The sequence below is a fragment of the Amphiprion ocellaris genome, chromosome 10, assembly GCF_022539595.1.
Source record: "Amphiprion ocellaris isolate individual 3 ecotype Okinawa chromosome 10, ASM2253959v1, whole genome shotgun sequence".
In the NCBI taxonomy this organism is placed as follows: Eukaryota; Metazoa; Chordata; class Actinopteri; family Pomacentridae; genus Amphiprion; species Amphiprion ocellaris.
In genome coordinates, this window is record NC_072775.1 from 9294428 (window position 1) to 9318540 (window position 24113).

Genomic DNA, 24113 nt, shown 5'->3' on the forward strand with positions numbered 1-24113 from the left:
GAAAGGCAGATAACAGAGGTCAAAGCACCGTACAAAGAAGTCAGGACGGGATGAGATGGCACAATTTAGGAGAGTCACTTCGCAGCACTTTATAGGGCACAACTACAGAATTCATCTTTGTTTAGTCTTTACTGTGGATGAGATTGGAGTGCCAGAGTATAGAATTATTTCAGTCTTTATACAAGCTCAGCGTGTTGTTCAAACATGATTCTGATGCTTACACTGAAGCTGAGACCTCTGGATTGCATTTTTCTTTATCATATAGACTTTTGCCAGCACTATTAAGGAAGACTCAAGTGTTCCCTTGTGAACACTGTCGTCTAATCACATCTTGCTTGCTGTGCAGTGAGCCCAACCATAGCCAGTTAAGAGGGTGTTGAGGATGCTGTAGACATAAGAGTGTCTTAATGCTTTTGTATTTATAGTCACCCCACTGCAGCAGCAATGTCCTGATTTTCCCTTAAGGACCAACTAAGTTATCTTATCATGTCCTGGAATGAGCCTGTAAAGTGAAAATTACACCTTGCAAGTTTCCCTGACTACCTGTTTGCAGTTCTAAAGAAGGTTATTACAGAAAACAACTCACGCTGTGACCTGAGATGCAGTCAGCTGGATTTCTGAGGATCCTTCTGCAGCACAGCAGTGTGGACCACTGAGGACTCCTCTCTCTTTTAATAATTGTGATACTGCAAAATAACCATCCTTTGTGTGATGGACTAGAACCACGAAATGTTTGTTGCCCTTTGTTTTGTTCTATATTGCGCAGGTTTGTGTGTATAATGTACTTCAAGACTATGAAACCCAAAAACTGAAAAAAGGCAGCAAAAGGTTATCCTAGGTTTCAGAATAAAACAGTATACATTATTGAATAATATTGTTTTAAATAAAGTGTATAAAGACAAGTGAAGATTTTCACCTTTCTTTTAAATCCCAATCAACTAAATAATCTAACTTTATATATTAGAACTTTTTGGATTTTTCTGACATTATTATAAAGGAAACATGAAAATACAGACATCTGCAAAATGTGAAAGATGGCAAACTAAAGTGGATTGTCCACTAATCACAAGATTGGCATTTCGATCCGCCGCCCTACACGCGTCCTTGTGCAAGACACTGAACTCGAAGTTGTTCCCAGTGCTACCAATGTGTGTGAATATGATTGGATGAATGAGAAATGCATTGTAAAGAGCTTCCTTCCTAAGGTAGAAAGGCGCTATATAAGTCTAGACCCTTTACCATTTATTATGTTAGCAGTAGAGAATGGTCTGACTGCACCTCATTATCATTCTGCCAAAGGAGGGATTAACAGTCCGGCTTGTTTGTCTTTCTATAAATGTGTCACAATCGTCTGAGCCCAGGATGTAGTGAAGGTGCCCCTGCAAAATTGTAATGGGGGAACTTGTTTTGGACTAGGGAAGAACAGTTTCAAAATATTTTAAATTGAAATTTCAATCTTAAAGAACGCAATCAACAAATCCCAAATACGCCTGCATTACTGGACTATCCAAATCTTGGTCAAGTCTTGCCATTATCAGCAAAGCAAAGATGTTTTTGATAATGGTAGCACGCAGATCGGGGAAGTGGAATAGACTTACACATGAAAATGATGCTATGAAGATAAATGTACAGTCTATGAACTTTTAAGTAATGTTAGCTAGATAACTTTGTTAGTGTTAACCCTTTGGTGTGCAGTGTGAGTCAGGAGATAGCCATTTTCCATTGGATTTGGGTCACTTTTGACCCATGTCGCACATCAAAGGGTTCTCAGTAAGTGCAGAAGATTTTCCATAGCATAGTTACAAATGCTCTCACCTTTAGATAATGTACAGCTTTCTGGACATTCCAGTTGTGGTTCTGGAGGGCGGCTTGGCACTCCTCTATTGTCACACCGTGAACTGCCTCCTGCACCTGAAAAACACAACATTGTAAATCTCTGCAACAACCAAGAACACTTGGAATTCCTGGCTCTGACTCTTCACTCCTGTTGATGCACCTCAGTACTAATGTCACTACAAACATCAGAAACTCTTCTTTTTCTTTCTTCTAACTTAACATTAATAGTTAAAACAAACAACAGACTTACTTTTAGTTTCACCTGCAAAGTGATGATAAGAATCCCAGTCCTGAGATTTAAGCATCACTGCATTGATCAGATATGGAGCAGTCTCATATCTCTTCACAAACTTAATCATATTTGCCTGAATTAGAGTAATTACTTTATCCATCTTAAGCTGACTAATTCTGACACAGAGTTTGTGTTCCTGGTGTGGTGGAACTTTGTAGCAGCAACAATCATTGATTTTAATTTTTTTGGGTGTCAATATTTCTTTTCTTTTTTCCCGAACTTGATCGATACCTTTAACAACATCATACATTGACACCCCCTGCTGCATCCACACTAATATTTCAAATACTACAGCTACTACATGTCTCTGTCTTATAGTGAACTCGCCTGCAGTGCAGTTTATATATGGCCCCATATTCTCACTTCGCTACTCCTCGAGTGCAGCCAAAGATCTCAGTATCCTCTACAAAATGCCAAATGCCTCATCAGTGTAGTGCCTTCAGTGCCTCGCAGTGATTCTGACTCCGGTCCAGTCAGGCTTGGTCGGTGTCAGAATCAATCGGCCGGCATAAAGAAACCCAATCAAACTTTGCTACATCATCTTTCAAATTCAATTCTCAGCAAAAATTAATATGGCCTTTGTCTCCCAAAGAAACGTTGGCATATTTTAAATAAGTTATGAAGGCAATATTGAAAATGGAAGAAAGTGTGTGCTCAAGCATCAAGTTCTATACTGAATTTCACATTTATTTAGTCTAATTCACTGACTTTCCAAAGTTCAGCTCCACTTTGAAAATGATGCTGTCACACATCAGTCATAATTTGCTTAATGGATAATGATCTGAAGTTGAAGAGAGAGATAATCTGGTCTATTGTCATAGATTTGAGCACTTAAAAGTTGCTACTATATGCGCCAGAATTCGCTAAATGCTAATGTTTTTTCCTGAAATGGAGACACACTCACACTTTTCCTCCCAGACAACATTAACTGTAGTGAAGTTTATAACTTTAATTACCTTTCAGCAAGTTCTTAACGTTTCAAGTACAGTGTGTTTCAAGTACGATGTTGCAAAAGGCGACTCAAATATCTGTGGCCTTACCATTTTGACCCTGTCAGCTAAGTTCCCTCCTCCGTCTGTCCTGGTACAGGAAGCAGTGCCCACCGGTGCTGCCAGTCCATCTGAACACACACGAGGGAGACTAACTGATGTCTTCATCCCTGACCGCTGTCCACTCAGAGTGCTGTTGTTATTGGAGGAGAAATTAGCCTTTAGCTCGCCCGGCTGGACCAACCCCTGTCCCTGGACGTGACCCTGGACTGTCTGATTGCTGACTACCATGGGTCGGACGGTGGCAGTGTTAGCTTGCCGTGCATGCCTGTCCTCCACGTCGCCAGCAGGAAGGCTCTCTGCCTCCCTGAAAAAGCGGTCGAATCGATCAAGGTACGGCGGCCTCTCTGGCAGGAGGTAATAGTGGGTGTTACTGACCTTACGCCCGTCACGGACGATAGGCAGGATACAGGGGCCCTTGTTGGCAGCGTCCTTCCCCTGCGCCTGGATCACTTTGGGTGCAGCATATTTAGGATCTGAGGCAAAGCTGTGTGTAGTAGGCATGAGTTTACCTGGAGAGGTGGAGAGGTAGGAGCTGTAGGTGTGTGTTGGGGGGCAGGATGTGAGGGCAGCGGGGCTGACAGAGTAGAGCCTCTGCTGGGGGGAGCCCACGACCAGACCCATGGGGCTCGGAGTTCTGGAGCCTGGCTGAGACAAAGGGTCTCTGGGGGGGATCTGAGGTGGTTGGTCCTGGCTTGAGCCTGAAACATCCTCTGTGGTGTCAGCTGGCATTGGAGAAAGAGAGAGGTCCCTTGACCAGCGAGCAGATGTGTAGTCGCCTCTTTTTATGGGACGAGGGGGGATGGGGACACGAGGTGGGATCTGGGGTTTGTCCTCATTGGAGGAGAGGACACTCTGCTGTTGTCCCTCAAAGGTCTGGGGGTTCTGAGGATTCTGGGGACATGAAGTTGAGCTGTGGGAGGGCGAACACGACCGATGAGCGCTTCCGGTCGGTACATTGAGCCTCCTCATGCACTCCTGCTGGAGTTCTTGAAAGATCTCTGCAGACTGGGAGAAAGAGGAGGACAGACCCCGGCTCTGCTTACTGGGAAGAAAGAGGTTGTCCTCGAGACCTGGTCTGTCTGGACTCTCTATCTTCTGCCCAGAGAAGGGAGCTTCTTCTGAATATTGGACATCGTTAGGCTCCTCCTCATGCTGCTGCTCCGAGCTGTTGATGGAGCTCACCTTTGTGGAGAAAGAAGATTGAAGATCATTTTCCCAACATGCAACAATGTACAGCTAGATGTGGATAATAGAAGGACACAAAATGAAAACTGGTCTACCTCTGTTACTGCTGCACTTTTGTCCCTCACATATGCATACCACTTATGTGCAATAACTGTTTCAACCTCATGTAAATAGTCTTCCTTAAAAAAAAAAAAAAAAAACATCTTCTATGTATATAATGTTCTCTTCGTTTTTGCACTGTGTGTTTCTAATTTATTCTGTACTGCCTTTATACTATTTTTTTCTACTTGGAGCTGCTGTAACAGTGAACTTTGCCCACTGTGGGATCAATAAAGTTTATCTTATCTTATCTTATGATCACACTTTCTGTAAATTTTGTCAAAAAGTGAAGGGCATTGTATTACCATACCTCCATATCATCTTCATCTTGGGCTACGTCGTCGTAGGCTGGAGGTGGAGGTAACGGCCTTGCATCCCAGTCCACTACAGGTGTTGGGTGAAGGGGGCGGGGCAGTGATCTAGATGGGCTTTGAGGTGGAGTTCTGTCCAGGATGTTCTCTGCTTCCAAAGCTAGTCTGGCCAATGAAGGAATCTGAATTTCAACCACAGGGGAGGGGGTAGGTGTGGATGGGGGGAACTCCTCCCCAAAGTCAATGAGGGAAACTTCACTGTTGGGATTGTGGCCTGAAGTCCTGTTGCTCCCCTGTTTGGACGCAGAGACCCACGCAGCCGGTTTAAGCTTGAGGCCTTTGACAGAGCCTGTTTTCCGCAAAGATAATCTCTTTAGTCCTGTAGAGGTCAGATCCTCTTCCTCGTTTACTGGATCATAGCAAGGTTCTGTAGATGAAACAATACATTTGTTACTTGGCTGAATAAAGTTTAGAGAGTAATGACACCAAAGCTCTTTAGGATCACTAGACACCACAAAATACAAAACCCTGCTCCACAACAACTCTCCAGGTGTGAAGTTAGTCCTACAGTGCACATCTGTTAGCAGGACAGAGGGATGGAAAGATGGAGAAACACTGATGTTAAGAAAGGAAAAAAGTAGCTTAGAAAATCACTGCAAAGACAAGTAAAGTAAAGACGAAAAATGTGGGATGTACCTTGGAGAAGTGGAGCTAGGAGGGAACAGAGAGGGCAGGAGCAATGGGTGAGGAGCTGCTGAGAGAAACCAAACTTACTCTTGATTAAAACTGCTGGTTGAGGAGGACGGGGAGGAGGTTCCTCTGGAAAAATTAAAAATGGATGCCGCCGCCGCAAAGGAGAATCAAAGGAAACAAAGAGGGGGGAAAATAAGAGCAGCAAAGATAGCAAGATTGAAGATAAAACAAACAAGCAAATGTCAGGTTGCATATGAAAGCTTTGTTAGGATAAAAGAAAAGAAAGCTGGTGGGTGTTATCTCACTGCAAAATCTGCACTGACACGACTTTAAAATCTAACCCGCAATCCAGAATGTAAATGACAAAAAGACAGCAGTATCATTTCAATATGGAATCTGATCACTCTGTAATTGAAGAGCGGGTATATTAGTATAGGGACTATCTCAATGCAACAGTTAAATCTAAGATATTTTCCCAGGTTTCTTTACCTACTTGTATTTAAAGTTACAATAAAGCAAAAATATCTAAATATTTATGCTGCATTGAACAGGTTGGTTGAAAGAATAAGAATTCAGTGAAAGCATATCCTGTATTTATCAGTTTAAATGGTTATGTCTGTAGTATGGTTGAAATTTTAGTTTTTCAGCTGTTTCACTCACTTTTAGATCGTCCTGGTAGCTGTGTGGGCCGAGCAGTACCGAGGTCTACACCCAGAACATCAGGAGGATCCATGGGATTGCCAAGGTACAAACTGGAGGGAAGAGAAGGATAAACTTGAGCAGAGTAAATGTCAGCGTATTGAATATAACTGACTTAGGCGTTGTAATGTTTTAATAAGCTGGTGGCCTCTTAAAATAGTGTTCTGGTGCCATCTATTGGTTAGTGCTTATTAGTACTACAATGTCTTTCTACAATAGCAAGACATTTAATAGACTATGTAAAAAGCATCTTTAGGTGTTTTCTGGTATTTTCTATCCTAAATTCTTATAATACTGAACATCAACAAACAGAAGGTGTTGCTCACTCGTCAATCCTGTCAGGGAAGCCCCAGCAGCGATGAGGGTTGCTGTCTCCATGTCCTGTGTGGATGAAGCTGTTCTTCAGCGGCCGGCTGATGTCGTGTGCTGACAGACCCGCTACTGACGTCACCACGTTCCTGGGGAACTGTCCGACCTTAAGGGTTCGCTTGTTTTGACCTCGCCACCAGTAATTCTCTGCCCTGAAACACAATATGATAAAGAGTGTGAAACAGCACGGCCACCACTGAAGGCCTAATAAATAACCATAATGTACTTTTGGCAATTTAGTAATTACATGAAAGGGTATTTAGCTTAACAGAAATTATAAACATTTTACTTGTGAGCATAATGGAGCTATAGTAGTCAAATGTCTGTGGTTATTAAGTAAAATAAGATAATTTTAAGTTTTTGTTTAGTTCTTGTAGAGGCTTGCAAGGGGTGTGCCATCAGTCTCACCTGACATCAGGGCTGCAACTAAAATTATATTCCCTGTTTATTAATTTTTCAATGATTTTCTCGACAAACTGATTAGCTGTAACAAAAAGACAGAAAATTGTTAAAGAAAAAAGTGTCGATCAGTGTTTTCCAAAGCCCAAAATAATATCCTCAAACATGTTTTGTCTGCAACCAGAAGATAACTACTGTGACAGAGGAGTAAATAAGCCAAAAAATATACAACTTTAAGAAGCAGAAGAAGGATTAAAAGTTTCCCTTTTTCCTTTCACAGTTACTCAGATTGATTAATTGATCATGAGAATAGCTGACGATTTAGTCGATAAGTGAGTAATTGTTGCAGTTTTAGCTGACAGTAGGTGAGAGGTGGGATATGATCTCAACACGTTACATGTGTAGAAGTGACACAAAGAGACAGATGTACAGTCACACTTACATTCACACTGATGAGCAATTTTGAGTCACCCAATCAACATGCTTTTGTTTTGGACTGTGGTAGTACAGTGGAACTGTGAGCCAACAGTGTTAACCACTGCTCCACCCTTTTTTTTAACAGTGGTGAGTTTGGGAAGTTGTTTTATTATGCAAAAGAACTTCAGTTTAAAACTTATCACCCACCTCCCCTCTATGATGGTGATGACATCATTAATCTGGATCAGCAGCTTGTCAGGTTCATCAAAGTCCTGTAGAGCGCACATGTCTGTGGGCATCGTCTGAAAACGGTGAAGATATTTATGAGATTCAAATTGTAACTTGGTTGTTCCAGGTTCCAGACCTTCCAGTCTCTGCTTCAGAGTAGCTCCACTAGATGGAGCTAAAAGTCCATTTATACAAAGACTGACTGCTGCAGGAACACTGGGCATCTATGCATTAACCAATCAAAAATAAACATTAAAAACCCCTCAAAAAACAGTCTGAACAGACACCTTTTCCTATCCAAATGTCTGCTATCATACCTCGAGCAGGAACTCACGCAGAGCGACAAAAGTTGGTCTGTCGTCTGGTTTCTGAGCCCAACACTGCAGCATGACATTATAGATATCCTGCGGACAGTCCTCTGGCTTAGGGAGGCGTTCACCTTCTTTATCAATCTTATGGAGAATCTATTTTTTTTAACATAAAACAGAAAACATGGGTAAGACAAAAAAGGACAAATGAAGAACGTGTCTTTGTCAGTATGCGTAAATGTGCCTGCCTTAGCTTCATGGCATTTATGTTTCTGTGCACAGTACTGTACAGGTTGCTTTTCTTTGCGTACTCACCTGACTACCATTAAGTCCCAGCCAAGGCTCCTGGCCATGTGTAAACATCTCCCAGAGAGTGACTCCAAACATCCATGTGTCTGTAGCATGGGAGAATGTTCTCGTCTTCAGACTCTCTGGGGCGCACCTGCAACAGGACACCACACTATATAAACCAGTTATCTGCAGTATACTGTATGTCTGGTCTGAGGTCTGGGTGGGGATGAACTCAGTGTTTAAACGGCTACTCTGACAGAAAAGGGATTTTTAAAGCCTGTAGGATTTGGAATCTAAGTCTAAATTTTAAATTCATATATACAATGCTTGATAGACAGAGAATGTGGAAACCAAGCAAGCAGAGCAAGTCTGGTTTTATAAGAATCAATCAGATTTCTCTACAGAAAGTAACTGCAATAAAATAAATTAGGTTCACATTCAACCTCCAAAGCTACTAAAATCTATCTGTGGATCATATCCAAGGACATCTTTAGATATTGTTTTGCTCGATCAGTGCACCCACCATGCAAACGGGACCTTGCGATGCTCCTGCATGACATAGTGCTCATGGTTGTTAGGCAGCGCCCTCATCAGGCCAAAGTCGCCGATTTTCACTCTGTGAGCTGAAGCCAGCAGGATGTTCCTGAAGAGAGAAGGTGATATATATTTAATGAGGACCTGTACATGTTAAACTAAACACACAAACAGCATGACTACATTAAGTCTTTTTGCTGCAGTTACTGTTTGTTTTTGATAATAATAAAAATCATTGTTATTTTAATAGCAACTATAATAGCAGCTCGGCCATCTATGGAGACACTAAACTGACCATTACCGAAATAATCAAGTGAAAGAGCAATATATTTTTAGTGAACTTATACCACAAAGAAAACATTATATTTAAGGTAATTGTCAACCTTAAGTGGCATTCAGCTGTGTTACTGCTTCATACAGTTATGCAGCAGCTACAATGAACACACGTGGACTGTTTGAAGAGCAGCTGCTGCAATTCTCTGCTGCCATTATAATCTGTGAAACTATGAATGTGAGCAGCATGAAAGTGATGCACATGCAGTGAACAGATCTTCTCTGCACATGTAAAATGGCCCAGTCGATATATATATATTTATTTTCACACAAGCTATGTGTGATTCTTTTACACAGAAACAGGTCATACAGTTTCCGGGTTTTTACAGGAAATGACAACTTTAAGGTCTTGTTCACCCTGTTGGCATTTAATTTGCCAGAAGCAGCTGGCTGTTGCTTTGCAACTTTATCCCTTTCACAGTCTGCTCTAGTCTGTAGATGTTTACTTAGTTATATTACACAAAGTCAGTGAAGAATTAGAAGTTTCACAGTGCTATGCTGGTTCCAGAAAGGAGACGAAAGCTTGCTATGTTATTTTTCACATCCTAGGCCACATGTGCACTGTGTAGCAAGTAAAAAGATACTTTACACAACACATCTGCACTGTCCACTGACCGAGTGTGTAAAAGAGTAGTATCACATTGTGAATGCATCCCTACATCAGAGGATGCTTGAAAATTCTTACTGGCATCAAGAAAACCTGGTATTCATGAACAATAAAATACATTTTCCGGTGGCTTACAAAACCTGCACATCTTGAGAAATCTTCCTAATGTTTTGCACGCTGGAACAGTCGTGTGCTGTCATTACTATTTTATCACAGCTTTAACAGGGAAAGTGACTCATTTTTACCAACCATTAAAGTTTTTCTTAAACATCCACACAGTGTCAACACTTAAATGAAAGTGACTAATTTGGGCAAGACCAAGAGCGTAGACCAACCAGTGCAGCCAGCCAACCACTGACTCATTTTGCTTATGGGCCAAGTCTGCCAGTAATGGCCTGTAAATTTCTGGGTGGAGGAGAAGGAGAAGCAACATAAATAATTCCCCATACCAGTAAAACAATCCTCGAATGTGAAGAATATAACCTCCTTAAAAAAAGGTTTCTTTGTAGCTGCCAAGGCTCTTTGTCTCCTACCTGGCTGCTAGGTCCCTGTGGATGAACCTCCTCTGCTCCAGATAAGCCATCCCACAGGCCACCTGCACAGCGTACTGACACAGAGTGTGGATCAACACTGGACCCTGTGGACGAACACATCGCAAACGCTCCAGCAGAGAACCCAGAGGAGCCAATTCAGTCACCTGCAGAGACAGATAAAGAGACAGTGGGTGAAAATAGGAAGGAGGAACACAGGAGTAAAAAGCACAAAGATGGTTTGAGAGGGAAAGAGAACAGGAGGAAGAAGTATGTGAAAGAAAAAGGAGAATGTAATGTGATCTACAAGCTATTTGTCAGTGTGAATCAAAAATACAGCAGAGGAAATAAGTACAAGGTAGCACTGGCTCGAAAACAACTACACTGAAATGTCTCTCCTTATTTTATCTCTTCACATTTGCATTTGTGTGAAGTGTGCAGCATGTATTTGCACAGAGCGAAAGCAAGTGTACAACTAACTGCCTGAGTGTTCTGTATGTATTCTGGCATTTATCTGACTGTATTTTCCTCCCTGTGCGTGTGAAATTTCTGTGTGTCCACTACCATCTTCATTGGGTGTGTGAGCACCACACCGTAGAGGCGAATGAGGTTCTGGTGGTCCAGGGAGTGCATGGCGTTGACCTCACAGATGAAATCCTCCAGAGCGTCGGGCTGACTGAGGACATCTGTCTTCAGACACTTCACAGCTACGTTCAGCTGGAAAACAAGGTTTAAAACAATTATTTAAATGTATTCACAGAGCTCTGCTTTTTTTTTTATCACACAGGAAGTGTTGAAGCAGTTCTAATAAAATTCCCTGAAACACAGTCATGCTTTTATTTATTCCTGCATCAGCATAAGATAAATATGAGGCACATGTTTTATGCAAAAGAACTGCTGAGGGGTGAACTACAAAGCAAGATTAGTGGGTCTGCGAGGGACGTTGAGCCTTAAGTCAGAGTTTTCAATATCGCAACCTGGTAACATCACTATGGTAACATAGGCCTGCACCAGCTAAATCAGCTGTAAAGTGCGTCTGCCTTTCACCCATTTGTTTCCTGATGATTCTGTATGAGCGGTACAGATTCTCAGCTGAGGGACTACGCTGTATCTCAAAAATCATTGAACCAGTGCATTGAGAGTGCACTGAGTGGTAAAACACATATATTAGCTTACATGATTAACAGTTTACTACCAGCATTCCTCTTTTTCATTATTTGCAGGTAGCAGCACTTTTTACCAGAATAAATTTTTATATTCTGCATAACTCTCCATTATAACAACTTTCCGTCTTGACTGAAGTAGGCGGCACATGATCAGTCCATTTTGTGTGGAAGAAAAGTCATAAAAAAACCTTCTTTTTTGGTAGTGTGTACACAGTCTGTAGAAAAAAACCTGTTATAGAAAGATGGTAACTACTGTCATGATAGCAAAGAAAGTCTGAATATGCCAAGCTTGCTTCGTAGTACAGTCCTCAGGAGTGTGACCACGCCCCAGTTTCTTTAAAAAATAATTCCAAAATGTTGTTGTTTTTAAATTTGGGCTAAGTATGACGAGCATATGTGTCCTCACCACCTTCCCAGCAGGTGTGAGCCACTCTCCTCTCTTCACGACACCAAAGGATCCGTCTCCGAGCTTCTCAAACAGCGTCAAGTCCTTCTCTGGGATGAGGCAGGTCAGAGCCTGCTGCTGCTGCCCATCAAGAGGAGCACCGCCGCTGGGCTGAGTGCTCAGGACTCCCTCCTCCAGACCCAGGGGAGGCGTGGGAGAGAGTTTACGAAACGAAGACGCTGGTTGGCCCTGCTGGGGGAAATCTCCTCCATCTGGACGTTTACCACTAAACACCTAGAGAGGGACAAGAAAAAAAAAAGAATGAAGCTGGCAATGCATTGAGGTAAGCAGAAACTTTACACCTTTAGAGAGTGTGTGTGTATCGTAGAAATAATGTGGTGACACTGACCTGCTTAGAAATGAAGATGTGGAAATAATATGTGTATGAGTGCATATAAAGATCTGCAGCAAGGTGGCAGAAGTCCAGCATAGAGCTTTTTTAATTTAATTTGAAAATAGCTAATGATATGTCAGAAGAATATTCTTGCATATATTTTAACTGCAGTGTAGAAATAATATCACTGTATTTGTATTTATACACCCATAGAGAACCTTGTATTTTACCCCCTCTCTCCTCCACCACACATGGACTTTAACATTGACTGCTATGAACTATGCCATTTTGCACTCTGCAATTTATGTCTACCTTGATATATTCTTGTATCTACCTCATTGCCATATTGCACCTACTTTTCATTTGTATTTGCACTAGTATGACATGTTTGCACTTGTATGTTACCAAGTTGTGTTTTTTGTCTTATTTTCTTTTCTTTTTTCTTTTTATTCTTATATTAGTTGCTCTAGATTTGTATATATATTTATCCCTATTTCTTTATTACGTCATTGTTGCACTGCCTGCTCTACGTACCTTTCTAATAAAACAAATAAAGTTTTCTGAATCTGAATTGTTTACATATCGCACCTTTATTAATTATTACGATTTTTTTTACACTGTGGTTCAGCTTTTTAAAACGCATGGAGATTCGTTGCCAACTTTTGCACCATTTTGGTAACAGCCAGTCAATTACACCACTATTAAGATACCAATAGAGTAACAAGCATTAAAAAGAGTGAAAGACAGATGTGTTGAGTTTTCTGGTTTCTGACTAAGGAAAGAGTGAGCAGATCATGCATATTTCCGCCATTTTGACCTTTCAAGTTAAAATGAGGATTCACTTTTAGAAACTATTACTGTTTTCCTTGTTTTTTGTATCCCTAAAACGGGTCGCAATATACACCACAGACATAATTGATCTGGTTTATAGCATACAGCTTTCTTGCCTGATACCTTCAGGCAAGAAAGCTGAAGACTACTTGTGGTTGTCTTAATAAAATCGTTCATTTGTGTTTGTAGGTGTCCAATCATATTCAGATGCCAACATGTTAATTTTCAGCTAATTATTTCTTAATTTCTGGAACCCCTCCTTTCTGTGCTTTACGTCTTACAACTGGAGGATGTAGGGAACTGAAAAGACTCATGAGTGAAGAGATGCTTGCGTCTCATCTGATGCTTTAGTGCTCATTGACCTACTGGTCTGGTCACTTTGCTGTCAAGACACATTCAACTTTATTTTCCACTCTTCTACCTGTATGCCTCACATCTCTTTCTCTCACCACTCTGCCTCACTTGTTCTCTCTCTTAACCCACAACTTACTAACTTACTGTCACAGAACTGCAGCAACATTACATGCAAGTGTTAGTCATTATCAGGCTGCTTTTGCATTCTCTCAATCACTTTGATGTGGTGTTAGCAGCTACAAGAATACTTTGCTTCTTCAGCCTGCTGCTTGACATCTTCACTACCAACCAGCACTACTGACACCAGACACAGGTAGGAGAAAGTTAAAAGCAGCACAAGAACTCTGCCGTCTCAGTGCAGTTATAATTTTTATGGAAGTGTCAGCGTTGGTGGGGCCCTCTACATACCTACAGAGCCACAACTGTAACTCTACTGTAGGTGCTGAAACCTCAGAGTACCAGCTCAATTTATCCTTCAGCTTAAACAGTGAGGCTCTTTATGCTACTTCCTCTTTTCCTGTTCTAAATGTGCATTTTAGCACTTTGTGTACACATTATGTGGTATATTTAGTGTTAGGGGTGTGTGAGAGGTGTGTGTGCTTGGTTGTGAGGCAGACAGAAGTTATGACTAGAACTACTTTTATGGAAAAACTACTAAGCAGTGATTCACTGGTGCAGCCCCTCTACAGTCATGATGCACACACACACAAAACCACACCTCAAGCCAGAAGTTCTGGGTAATATCTCTAAATGTGTGGACTAACAAATGCAGAAGACCTGAACTTAAGGTTATGTAGTCAGTAAAAAACTGCAATGCACCAGCACACAAGTGCACACACACAGAAACACTTATCATTAAGGGTAAGACAGACATTTCCTGCCTCTTGGCTTAAGTACTGACAACGCAGCAGGAATGACTTAGCTGTTAGGAAGTAGTCATTAGGAAGCACTATTAGATTAAGTGACCTGAATGTCATGCTTTTGTTTGCGTGCTTGTCGTGTGTGTGCTTGTGATTCCCTTCCATTCTCCTAAATATGAACCAGTACAATGTGTGTGCTGTGGAGCCATTAAGGAAAACCTTTGTTAAACTGTTTACCAAAATAGGAATGCACAGAAACCGGTGGTGACATCAGCTGCTGAAAGCCAGAAACATATCTGATAAAAATCATAAAATAACTGCTCCTATTGGCCGAAGAACAAAGATCAGTTCTCAGAAATGGTGTCATCGGTGAAAAAGAGGTGTCAATGAATCCTCAGTGCCAAACATATTTGACTGGCTAGATATAAACAGTAGCGAGCGGTATGTGGTTTCACATTCACACTGGACCAGACATGACATAATGCTGCAGACCTTTTAAAAACACCACCTCTCTGTGGTCCCGGTGTGGTTTGTCGGTTTCAAATAGGAGCCTCGACATTCAAAAGATTCGGACTATGGCCCAGCAACGCACGCACACACACACACTCAGCAGGCTGAGGAAGCAGATTACTCTATCTGAGGATGGTGCCAGAGGCGGAAACAGACAGGTGTAATTATAGATGGCAGGGAGCGTCCTGTGAGCACCCCGACGACACACAGCCAACACACTCTGCCAGAGCACTGACGGCTCCTCCTTCACCTCAGTCCATTCCTCTGAGTAGTTTTGTAAGCTTCTGTATAACATAGCATTAATCAGTGATAATTTCAGCCTTCATTTAAAGAAAGTGAATGTGTGACCATCACACAAAGGTCTTTCTTAAGGGAGAGACTTAATGCTTCATGAGACAACATTTCTGTGAATGCACCATGCTCTGAGTCTGTGTGTCACCAGCTCTTGTGACTTGAGTCGTGCATGTGTGGACGTGCTCATCTGCTTGTCGTCTGGAGGGATGTTTCCTACAGATGTGTATGTATCAGAGTTTTTCTTTCATGAAGAACACACAAAAAAACTATCAAGAAAAAGAGAAACGTCCTCCATTATCACCACAGACTGATTCAGAAAATCCAGGAAGTTCTATCTTAACACTATGTGACCATTTATACATAATCATTACAATTCTTTAGTTCAAAACTGACTTCAAAATTACAGATTACAGTACTGGCAAAGGCTGTATTTTTGCAGATACCTCTATGAAAACACCCCTGCCTTCACATTACAAATAAATGGGGATAAAAGTAAGTGTATGCTATTTTCCAGAGCCAGTGATATTGACTATAATGCTCTTGATAGTTCTAACATTAACAGATTTATTACTGAAAAAGTTACAGCATATAAATACAGTATTTCCGCATCTGGATTGATGAGAACTTAACATTCAAATTCCACTGACTTGAGCAAAATAAGTCTATAACTACAGAACTAAAAGCATCTTTCCCATACTCTGTAGGTAAAGGGTTGTTCAGGCAGGGTCGGTCTGGGATTTAGGCCTTGTTCACTTGTACATGTGCAGCTAAAATCCAGCTTTTGCAATGTATTTTTACTGTTTGTCCAAACATGCCAATGGAGTTTCATGTGATTGCAAACTGAGTTTTTGGATAACTCCTTTCAAGATGGAAATTTTCAGAAACTCAGTTTGAAGTGTTGATGTGTAAAAACGAAAAACACAGTCTGAGGTTTGTCATATTAAAGTGCGTGCAGCTATCCTTGGATTGTATGTGTTGATTGTGTGCAATGGCAGATATGGCCAAAAATAGCGCTACTGCTAACCTCGCTAACAGGATTTTTTGCATGTTTGCACATAAATGTATTGTTACACTTCTGCTATAGTAAGCAACAGAGGCATCAAAATCCGTCCGCACATGTGATTCCCCCCTCACTTGATGCACTGTTTATAGCCTACCAGAGCTACAAATAGATTTTTTTCAGACTTGGATTTGAGTTATATGCAGTCTGTGGGTGTGACATGCTCTTGACTGAGTGCTTCAGTTGTGTTTTTCAAAAAGATTAATGATGTATGTATGGCATCGCTTTCTACTCCTAAACCTCCGAACCCTGTATATCACTCTGCCATGAGGTTTTTATTACCAGTGATGTCCATGTCACTCATGGTTGTATTTCATATGGCAAGGTTGGGTGATCTTCTCTCAGTGATCTCTCAAGTATAAATGAAGATTGAATAAATGAATTCATTTTTAAAATTGATGAAAATCATATCACAAAGAGATCAAAATGTAATAAAAATCATGTTGTATTCACACAAATAAACTGTGTTCAAAGTCTCAGGTTTCTCCCATGTTTGTTCATGAGTTATTGTGTTCACATGAATGTATCCACGTCGCTACACAGAGACAGACGCCACGGTGGCGACACACTGCCAAGCATACCATGCACCATTATAAATGAGTCCTGTGTGCCTGTCTATGTCTGTCACCTTGCTCATCCAGGACTTGCGCTTGCACATGGTTTTCCTCCTTTTCACAGCCTCCCACAGCCGTCGCTGCCCTGCATCAGAGGAAACAACATAAACAGAAAAATACAGTAATGGTTAATGGTAGAAACACTCAAAAGAAAGAAGACTGTAGCTAATTCTTTTCATATGGATCTAGCAAAAGGTCCCATAAGATCGGTTAAAATTTGGAGTGGCAGAAGGTGCACTATGCTGAATTTTAATGAATTTCCCGTAATTGGAAACTATATAAGCACTGAACAAAACACCAGACTTTGATATGAAAGAGCAAACAGAAAGAGTTAATGGGAGATAAAGTATGAAAAGAGAAAAGCAAAGACTAGACAGACGAGGAAGCGATATTAAAAGGCTGGAGAGCAGTGAGCTGAGATGTGAGTGAATATATGAGCAGGAGAAGTGGGTGTAATTAGTCTTAAGCGGCTCTATAGCCGAGGCCCTGAGGGCTTCAGTAACTGGATTTAGAACATTACTGCTGTGATCCCCTTCACACACACTCACCACAGACAAAAGATCTGGCACTTCAGTGTCCCCTCCTATTGTAACTAATTACCAGTTGTGCCTTTAAAATGATATTATGGGTATTAGTGATGGAGGATTTGCTCCAATTACGTTGAGGGTGAGCTAAGTGACACACTGCCATGAACACAAAAGTAATACTTGAGGCAATGTATAGCGCTAAAAGCTAATGACATCTACAGTCTATGGTCATCATTCTAATATCCTCATAATGGCAGCGCTAACATACATATGCTAGCAGTTCACAACCTTAATTTAGCACATGAGCATGTTAACATTTGAAATTTAGCGCTAAAGACGAAGAGGAACTGCACTTGATTGGAATTAGGAGTCGATGATTATCAGCCTGGTCCATTATCGGCTCTGATGCTCAGAATTGCATTATTTTCAATAAATAATTTAATTAAAATACATAATTTTTTACTCTTGTCATCACTTAGTGGATTCTAGCAAAATCTGATGGCCATTTAATGCTCAAGGATGATCAAAAGTTCTCCTCAAACATACATGAAACATGAATGAACAAAGCTGTTTCAGCAAAGTTTTTCTGAATTTTTACACCAAGATTTCCAGTTAATGGAAAAAAAATTATATTGTTTCCAAATATCAGTTACTGATCTACTTGATTACTAATAATTGGTTTTGGTCCTGAAAAAAACACATCTGTCAACACCTAAAAGGAATGCAAATTGTTGATTAGGTATCTGGTGACAAACCAAAGTCCTGAACATAGCGCTGATCGCACTACAGAAATAGTCAGAAGATCATTTCAGTGAGACAGATTCACCTTCTGTGAACTACTAATGTCTGTACCAAACTGACATTGAGGTTGCAAGCGGCAATATAAAGTCAAAAGGAATTTGTGAGTAAATGAAAGGAAAAAAACAACAGTCTGCTGAGGCCTAGAGGTATTTAGACTGGGATGCATCTCTCCAGAGTACAGCCAGATATAACAATACAATTCGATTTTCCAAGTGTACAACTGAGGTTTCCTGCTGGGTCAGGTCAGGTCAGGTCACTTGTTAACATTTATTATTTTAAGTCTAATGTCTTAGCCAAGATTCTTTTCAGGTTCCAAGCACAACTGAAATACGATTTTGCCTTTGGGGATAGAAAACTCAAAAACACTTTGTCCAACAACGAACAAACTCAGACCCTCCTTTCCACAGACGCTCCGTCTCACCAGGTCGACCCATGCCGATTTTCTCCAGGTCTTCATTCTTGACGTAGTCGAAATGTGACAGCCGCGTGACGTTAAGGTCATCTCGGATCCGCAGGAAGTACTGCTGCAGCTGCACCTCCATCAGCAGCTCCAGCAGCCATTCTGTTCCTTCCTCACACTGCATGCTACTGCCCAGTTTCTGGAAAAACACACACACACAAAGAGTAAAGGAAACTGAGTTTAAATCATTCAATATCCATTCAACAGTTTTCTGCTTGCACCAAATCTGCAAAATACATCCAAAGAGAAAATTGCTGAGCAACAAACAGGCCATTCTTTTCTGTAAGAAAAATAGGAAACTGAGCTCAGTGCCATTGTTTCCTGTCCTGTAATTGTTTACAGCCCTGAAATGCCTTCTAACACGCTCAGACATTTACATCTGACTGCAGGAAGTCATAACCATGACTGTACGTTGAAACACAGGATCACAATGCAGACTGATTACAAAAGCATGAAGGGCAAGAGGGCCAAATGTTCTCTGAGCTGCTTTTCACTGGGCCAAAAAAGCACATTGATTTCACTTTAAACATAGCAGGTAGGCATTGATTGCACAGATCTGGTGTCAGTGTGGTGTTAAACCTGCAATTTATCAAATGACACCAAAACAGACTAAATACTCTCTCTGTTTTTGGCAGGTTCAATGTAGACACTCCTCAAATATCACGGTGCTGCTGCAAAAAAAGTGATACATGAGATGAACTAGAAAAGCACTCAGAGAGCGCGGTACTCCTCCAAGGCCGTTCATTCCCCCATATGTCATTGTCAGAAATGCAGCATATTTTTGTAGAAATGCCTTTTTTTTTTATTAGTTATTGATGATCAAAAATCACAGCAACATAGAATTTGGCCATTTAATATAGATGTACCCACAAAAAAATAACCTTGTGCTGAGCATAGGCATGTGTTATGTACGGTTACCAAATCGCATGACCTAAATATGCGGCGGACCGCGGGAATTGATGGGACTCAGAAACACCCCCACAATTTAATCAGTTGTTCCTTGTATCATTTACAACGGATAAGTCCTGATAATTCTGCAGCGGTGATTTGTAGTAGGATCACAATCATGTGTAGTGTTCACTTTTTGTCATAGTTTTAGTGACACTGTGCCGCTATTTTGCTAAATGATACAAAAATCTTTAACAAATACCTGGATCCAGGCGATAAGCTGCATCACTGCCAAAATCTAATCAGTTGGTCCTTGTGTCATTTCTGACCTTCCCTGAAAATTTCATCCAAATCTGTTAGTCCGTTTCTGAGTAATGGTGTGCACAGACAGACGGACAAACGTATGCCGATCGTCGCATAACTCTGCTGCGTTCATTGGCGGAGTAAAAAAAATCCTAAAAATGCATCTCAAATGTAAAGCACTGGTTTAACAAACAGCACAAATCCCTTCCAATCATGTTCAAAGATATGTCAAAATACAGTTTTATTCAGAATTTTATTGAAAAATCCTCAAATCTATAAATATACAAATTCATTTCAAAAGATTAGCCTCTGCTTTCTACTACATCGCTGGTTTGTGCAATGCAGGTTTCAAGTTTTCACATTGTTCTGGTCTAAGTTGCCTTTTAGATGAGGACTGACTTCTAAACAACCTTTGATAGTAAAGACACTGAACAACATAGGTTACCTGTTACTAGACGTTTTACTTCTCTTTCAGTTGTTTCATGTTGCTTTGTTGTCATTCTGCATCTGTGGAAGTTTTGTGTCTCTTTGTGCGTCTATTTGTTGTAGTTTAGTGTTTCTTTGTGGTCATTTTACATCTCTGATTGTTATGTTACATCATTATTTTATCTCTCATTGCAAATGTTTTCTTTGTATTAATTTTCTGTCTACTTGTGGTTGTCTTAAATTGCTCTGTAGTCATATTACATCTGTGGTCATTTCGTAGTAGTCTCTAGTGGTAGTAGTAGTAGTAATAGTAGTAGTAGTCTATGTGCCTTTATTGTAGTTTTATGATTGTTCTCTGTAAATTCTGGCCTTGTTAATGATTGTTTAGTTTTTTGTTTATGGTGTTTTTATTGTTGCTTAGTTTGCTTCTCTTTGTGGATGTTTGTCTCTCTATAGCAGTCTTCTGTCACCTCGGAGTTGTCATTAATCTTTTTGTTGTTGTTTTGTGACTCTTCAAAGCTACTTTGTGTCTCATTGTAAATTTTGTTGCGGCTCTTTGTGGTCATTTTGCCTGTTGTAGTTGTTGTTTTGTGTCTGATTGTAGTTGTTTTGCAACTTTTTGTAACAATTTAGTCTCTCATTGTCCTTGTTTTGTGTCTAATTGTAGTTTTGCATTTCTTTCAGTCATTTTGCCTCTTATTCTGGGCATTTTGTGTTTGATTGTAGTTGTTTTGCATCTCTTTGAAGTTATTTTGCATCACATTGTAGATTTTGTTGCTCCTCTTTGTGGTCATTTTGCCTGTTGTAGTTGTTGTTTTAAGTCTTATTGTAGTTGTTTAGCCTGTCGTAGATGTTTCGTGTCTGTTCTTAGTCATTTCTTCTCTCATTGTAGTTGACTTGTGTCACAATGTACTTGTTTTGTGTAACATTGTAGTTGTTTTGTGTCTGTTTTAGTCATTTCTTCTCTCATTGTCATTTTTGTCTGATTGTAGTTGTTTTTGTGTGTTATTGTACTTGTTTCGTGTCTCATAGTTGTTTTCTGTCTCATTGTAGTTGCTTTGTGTCTATCTTTAGTGATTTTCTCTCTCATTATAGTCATTTTGTGTCTGATTGTGGTTATTTTATGTCTCTTTGCAGTTGGTTTGTGTCTATTTTTGTAATTTTGCTTGTAATTTTAGTCATGTTGTGTCTGATTTCACTTGTTTTGAATCTCATTGTAGCTGTTTTGTGTCTCTTTTTTTGTAAATTTGTAAATTGTGATGTTTTAGTGACATATTGGCGTGGGGAGAAATAAAGGACTTATCTTATGCTAATCTATGACGTTCTGGTGATATTGTGGACGGCACACGAAACTATGATGTTTTTGTGACATTTCGGATGAGATACTAAACTATGACGTTTCAGTGGTATTTTGGACAACATACCAAACTATGACTTCTTCGTGAAATTTTTGACGGCATACTATACTATGATGTTTTAGTGGTATTTTGGACAACATAACAAACTATGACGTTTTTACCCATGTTGGACAACATGCTAAACTATGACTTTTCAAAGACATTTTGTACGACATTGTGCACCAAAGGGGATCCTCCCTGGTGCAGGCGGCCTAGTGCCCTATGCAGGTGTGCTGGCTGTGGGGGTTGGAGACACTGCGGCATCTGTGTTTGGCAGCACCATCGGGGAGATCCGCTGGCCCGGCCCTAAGAAAACCATGGAGGGGACTGCAACGTCGGTGTTTGCCCAGATCATCACCGTGGCCATGTTTCTCATCTTCGACGGGAGCATCAACCTGAACTCTACCTACTCATGGATTGTTGGCTCCATCACTCTGGTGGCCATGCTGGAAGCCTACACCTCCCAAATAGAACACCTCCTGCTCCCACTCTACCTCTTCATCCTGCTGTTGCTTTGAGTGGACAGATGGCACAAACAAACAGATCCCTCCCCCCTGTTCTCAGCCCTTTCTGGTGGGCAAGCAAAAATGCTGAAGTTGGAAAAAATGTCTAAAAAATGCGTGGTAGAAGTAACAGAAGTCACTTTAGGAATCAGTAGATTTGAACACAAATGAATTTGAAAAGTGTTTTTCAGGGCCTACTTGAAATTATTTCATCATATGGCACGTTTTTACAACATGTTTGAAAAATGGCATTTTTTTTCGACATAGTATAGTAAGGCGTTTTTTTTGCGCCAAAATTCATGATGTTTTTTTTTCAAAGAAAACCTTTCTGGAGTGTTTTTCACGCCCTCCTTTACGTTATTTCATCATATGGCACGTTTTTACAACATGTTTGAAAAATGGCATTTTTTTTCGACATAGTATAGTAAGGCGTTTTTTTTGCGCCAAAATTCATGATGAGTTTTTTTTCAAAGAAAACCTTTCTGGAGTGTTTTTCACGCCCTCCTTTACGTTATTTCATCATATGGCACGTTTTTACAACATGTTTGAAAAATGGCATTTTTTTTCGACATAGTATAGTAAGGCGTTTTTTTTGCGCCAAAATTCATGATGATTTTTTTTCAAAGAAAACCTTTCTGGAGTGTTTTTCACGCCCTCCTTTACGTTATTTCATCATATGGCACGTTTCTACAACATGTTTGAAAAATGGCATTTTTTTTCGACATAGTATAGTAAGGCGTTTTTTTTTGCGCCAAAATTCATGATGAGTTTTTTTTTCAAAGAAAACCTTTCTGGAGTGTTTTTCACGCCCTCCTTTACATTATTTCATCATATGGCACGTTTTTACAACATGTTTGAAAAATGGCATTTTTTTTCGACATAGTATAGTAAGGCGTTTTTTTTGCGCCAAAATTCATGATGATTTTTTTTTCAAAGAAAACCTTTCTGGAGTGTTTTTCACGCCCTCCTTTACGTTATTTCATCATATGGCACGTTTTTACAACATGTTTGAAAAATGGCATTTTTTTTCGACATAGTATAGTAAGGCGTTTTTTTTTGCGCCAAAATTCATGATGATTTTTTTTTCAAAGAAAACCTTTCTGGAGTGTTTTTCACGCCCTCCTTTACGTTATTTCATCATATGGCACGTTTTTACAACATGTTTGAAAAATGGCATTTTTTTTCGACATAGTATAGTAAGGCGTTTTTTTTGCGCCAAAATTCATGATGATTTTTTTTTCAAAGAAAACCTTTCTGGAGTGTTTTTCACGCCCTCCTTTACATTATTTCATCATATGGCACGTTTTTACAACATGTTTGAAAAATGGCATTTTTTTTCGACATAGTATAGTAAGGCGTTTTTTTTTGCGCCAAAATTCATGATGATTTTTTTTTCAAAGAAAACCTTTCTGGAGTGTTTTTCACGCCCTCCTTTACATTATTTCATCATATGGCACGTTTTCTACAACATGTTTGAAAAATGGCATTTTTTTTCGACATAGTATAGTAAGGCGTTTTTTTTGCGCCAAAATTCATGATGATTTTTTTTTCAAAGAAAACCTTTCTGGAGTGTTTTTCACGCCCTCCTTTACGTTATTTCATCATATGGCACGTTTTTACAACATGTTTGAAAAATGGCATTTTTTTTCGACATAGTATAGTAAGGCGTTTTTTTTGCGCCAAAATTCATGATGATTTTTTTTTCAAAGAAAACCTTTCTGGAGTGTTTTTCACGCCCTCCTTTACGTTATTTCATCATATGGCACGTTTCTACAACATGTTTGAAAAATGGCATTTTTTTTCGACATAGTATAGTAAGGCGTTTTTTTTGCGCCAAAATTCATGATGATTTTTTTTTCAAAGAAAACCTTTCTGGAGTGTTTTTCACGCCCTCCTTTACGTTATTTCATCATATGGCACGTTTCTACAACATGTTTGAAAAATGGCATTTTTTTTCGACATAGTATAGTAAGGCGTTTTTTTTGCGCCAAAATTCATGATGATTTTTTTTTCAAAGAAAACCTTTCTGGAGTGTTTTTCACGCCCTCCTTTACGTTATTTCATCATATGGCACGTTTCTACAACATGTTTGAAAAATGGCATTTTTTTTCGACATAGTATAGTAAGGCGTTTTTTTTGCGCCAAAATTCATGATGA

At 40.0% G+C, this 24113-nt stretch overlaps 1 protein-coding gene across 10 annotated transcripts in view; it reads right to left on the reverse strand.

The window, feature by feature from the left end:
- The window catches only part of tnk2b (tyrosine kinase, non-receptor, 2b), a 72652-nt gene that overhangs the window by 6362 nt on the left and 42177 nt on the right, over positions 1 to 24113 (reverse strand). For 3 of the 10 annotated variants that reach the window (XM_055014056.1, XM_055014052.1, XM_055014054.1), the window contains 15 exons: positions 18401 to 18578; positions 16666 to 16736; positions 11756 to 12028; positions 10748 to 10900; positions 10187 to 10350; positions 8703 to 8822; positions 8204 to 8330; positions 7898 to 8044; positions 7560 to 7654; positions 6494 to 6688; positions 6129 to 6220; positions 5472 to 5594; positions 4775 to 5202; positions 3169 to 4362; positions 1816 to 1911 (listed from right to left, as the gene is read on the reverse strand). In XM_055014056.1, coding sequence (XP_054870031.1) covers positions 1816 to 1911; positions 3169 to 4362; positions 4775 to 5202; positions 5472 to 5594; positions 6129 to 6220; positions 6494 to 6688; positions 7560 to 7654; positions 7898 to 8044; positions 8204 to 8330; positions 8703 to 8822; positions 10187 to 10350; positions 10748 to 10900; positions 11756 to 12028; positions 16666 to 16736; positions 18401 to 18563 — 3441 coding nt within the window. In that variant the 5' untranslated portion in view covers positions 18564 to 18578. Of the gene's footprint in view, positions 1 to 1815; positions 1912 to 3168; positions 4363 to 4774; positions 5203 to 5471; positions 5595 to 6128; positions 6221 to 6493; positions 6689 to 7559; positions 7655 to 7897; positions 8045 to 8203; positions 8331 to 8702; positions 8823 to 10186; positions 10351 to 10747; positions 10901 to 11755; positions 12029 to 16665; positions 16737 to 18400; positions 18579 to 24113 lie in introns of those variants that run through there. The other 7 variants (XM_055014057.1, XM_055014061.1, XM_055014053.1 and 4 more) reach the window with 6 other exon arrangements.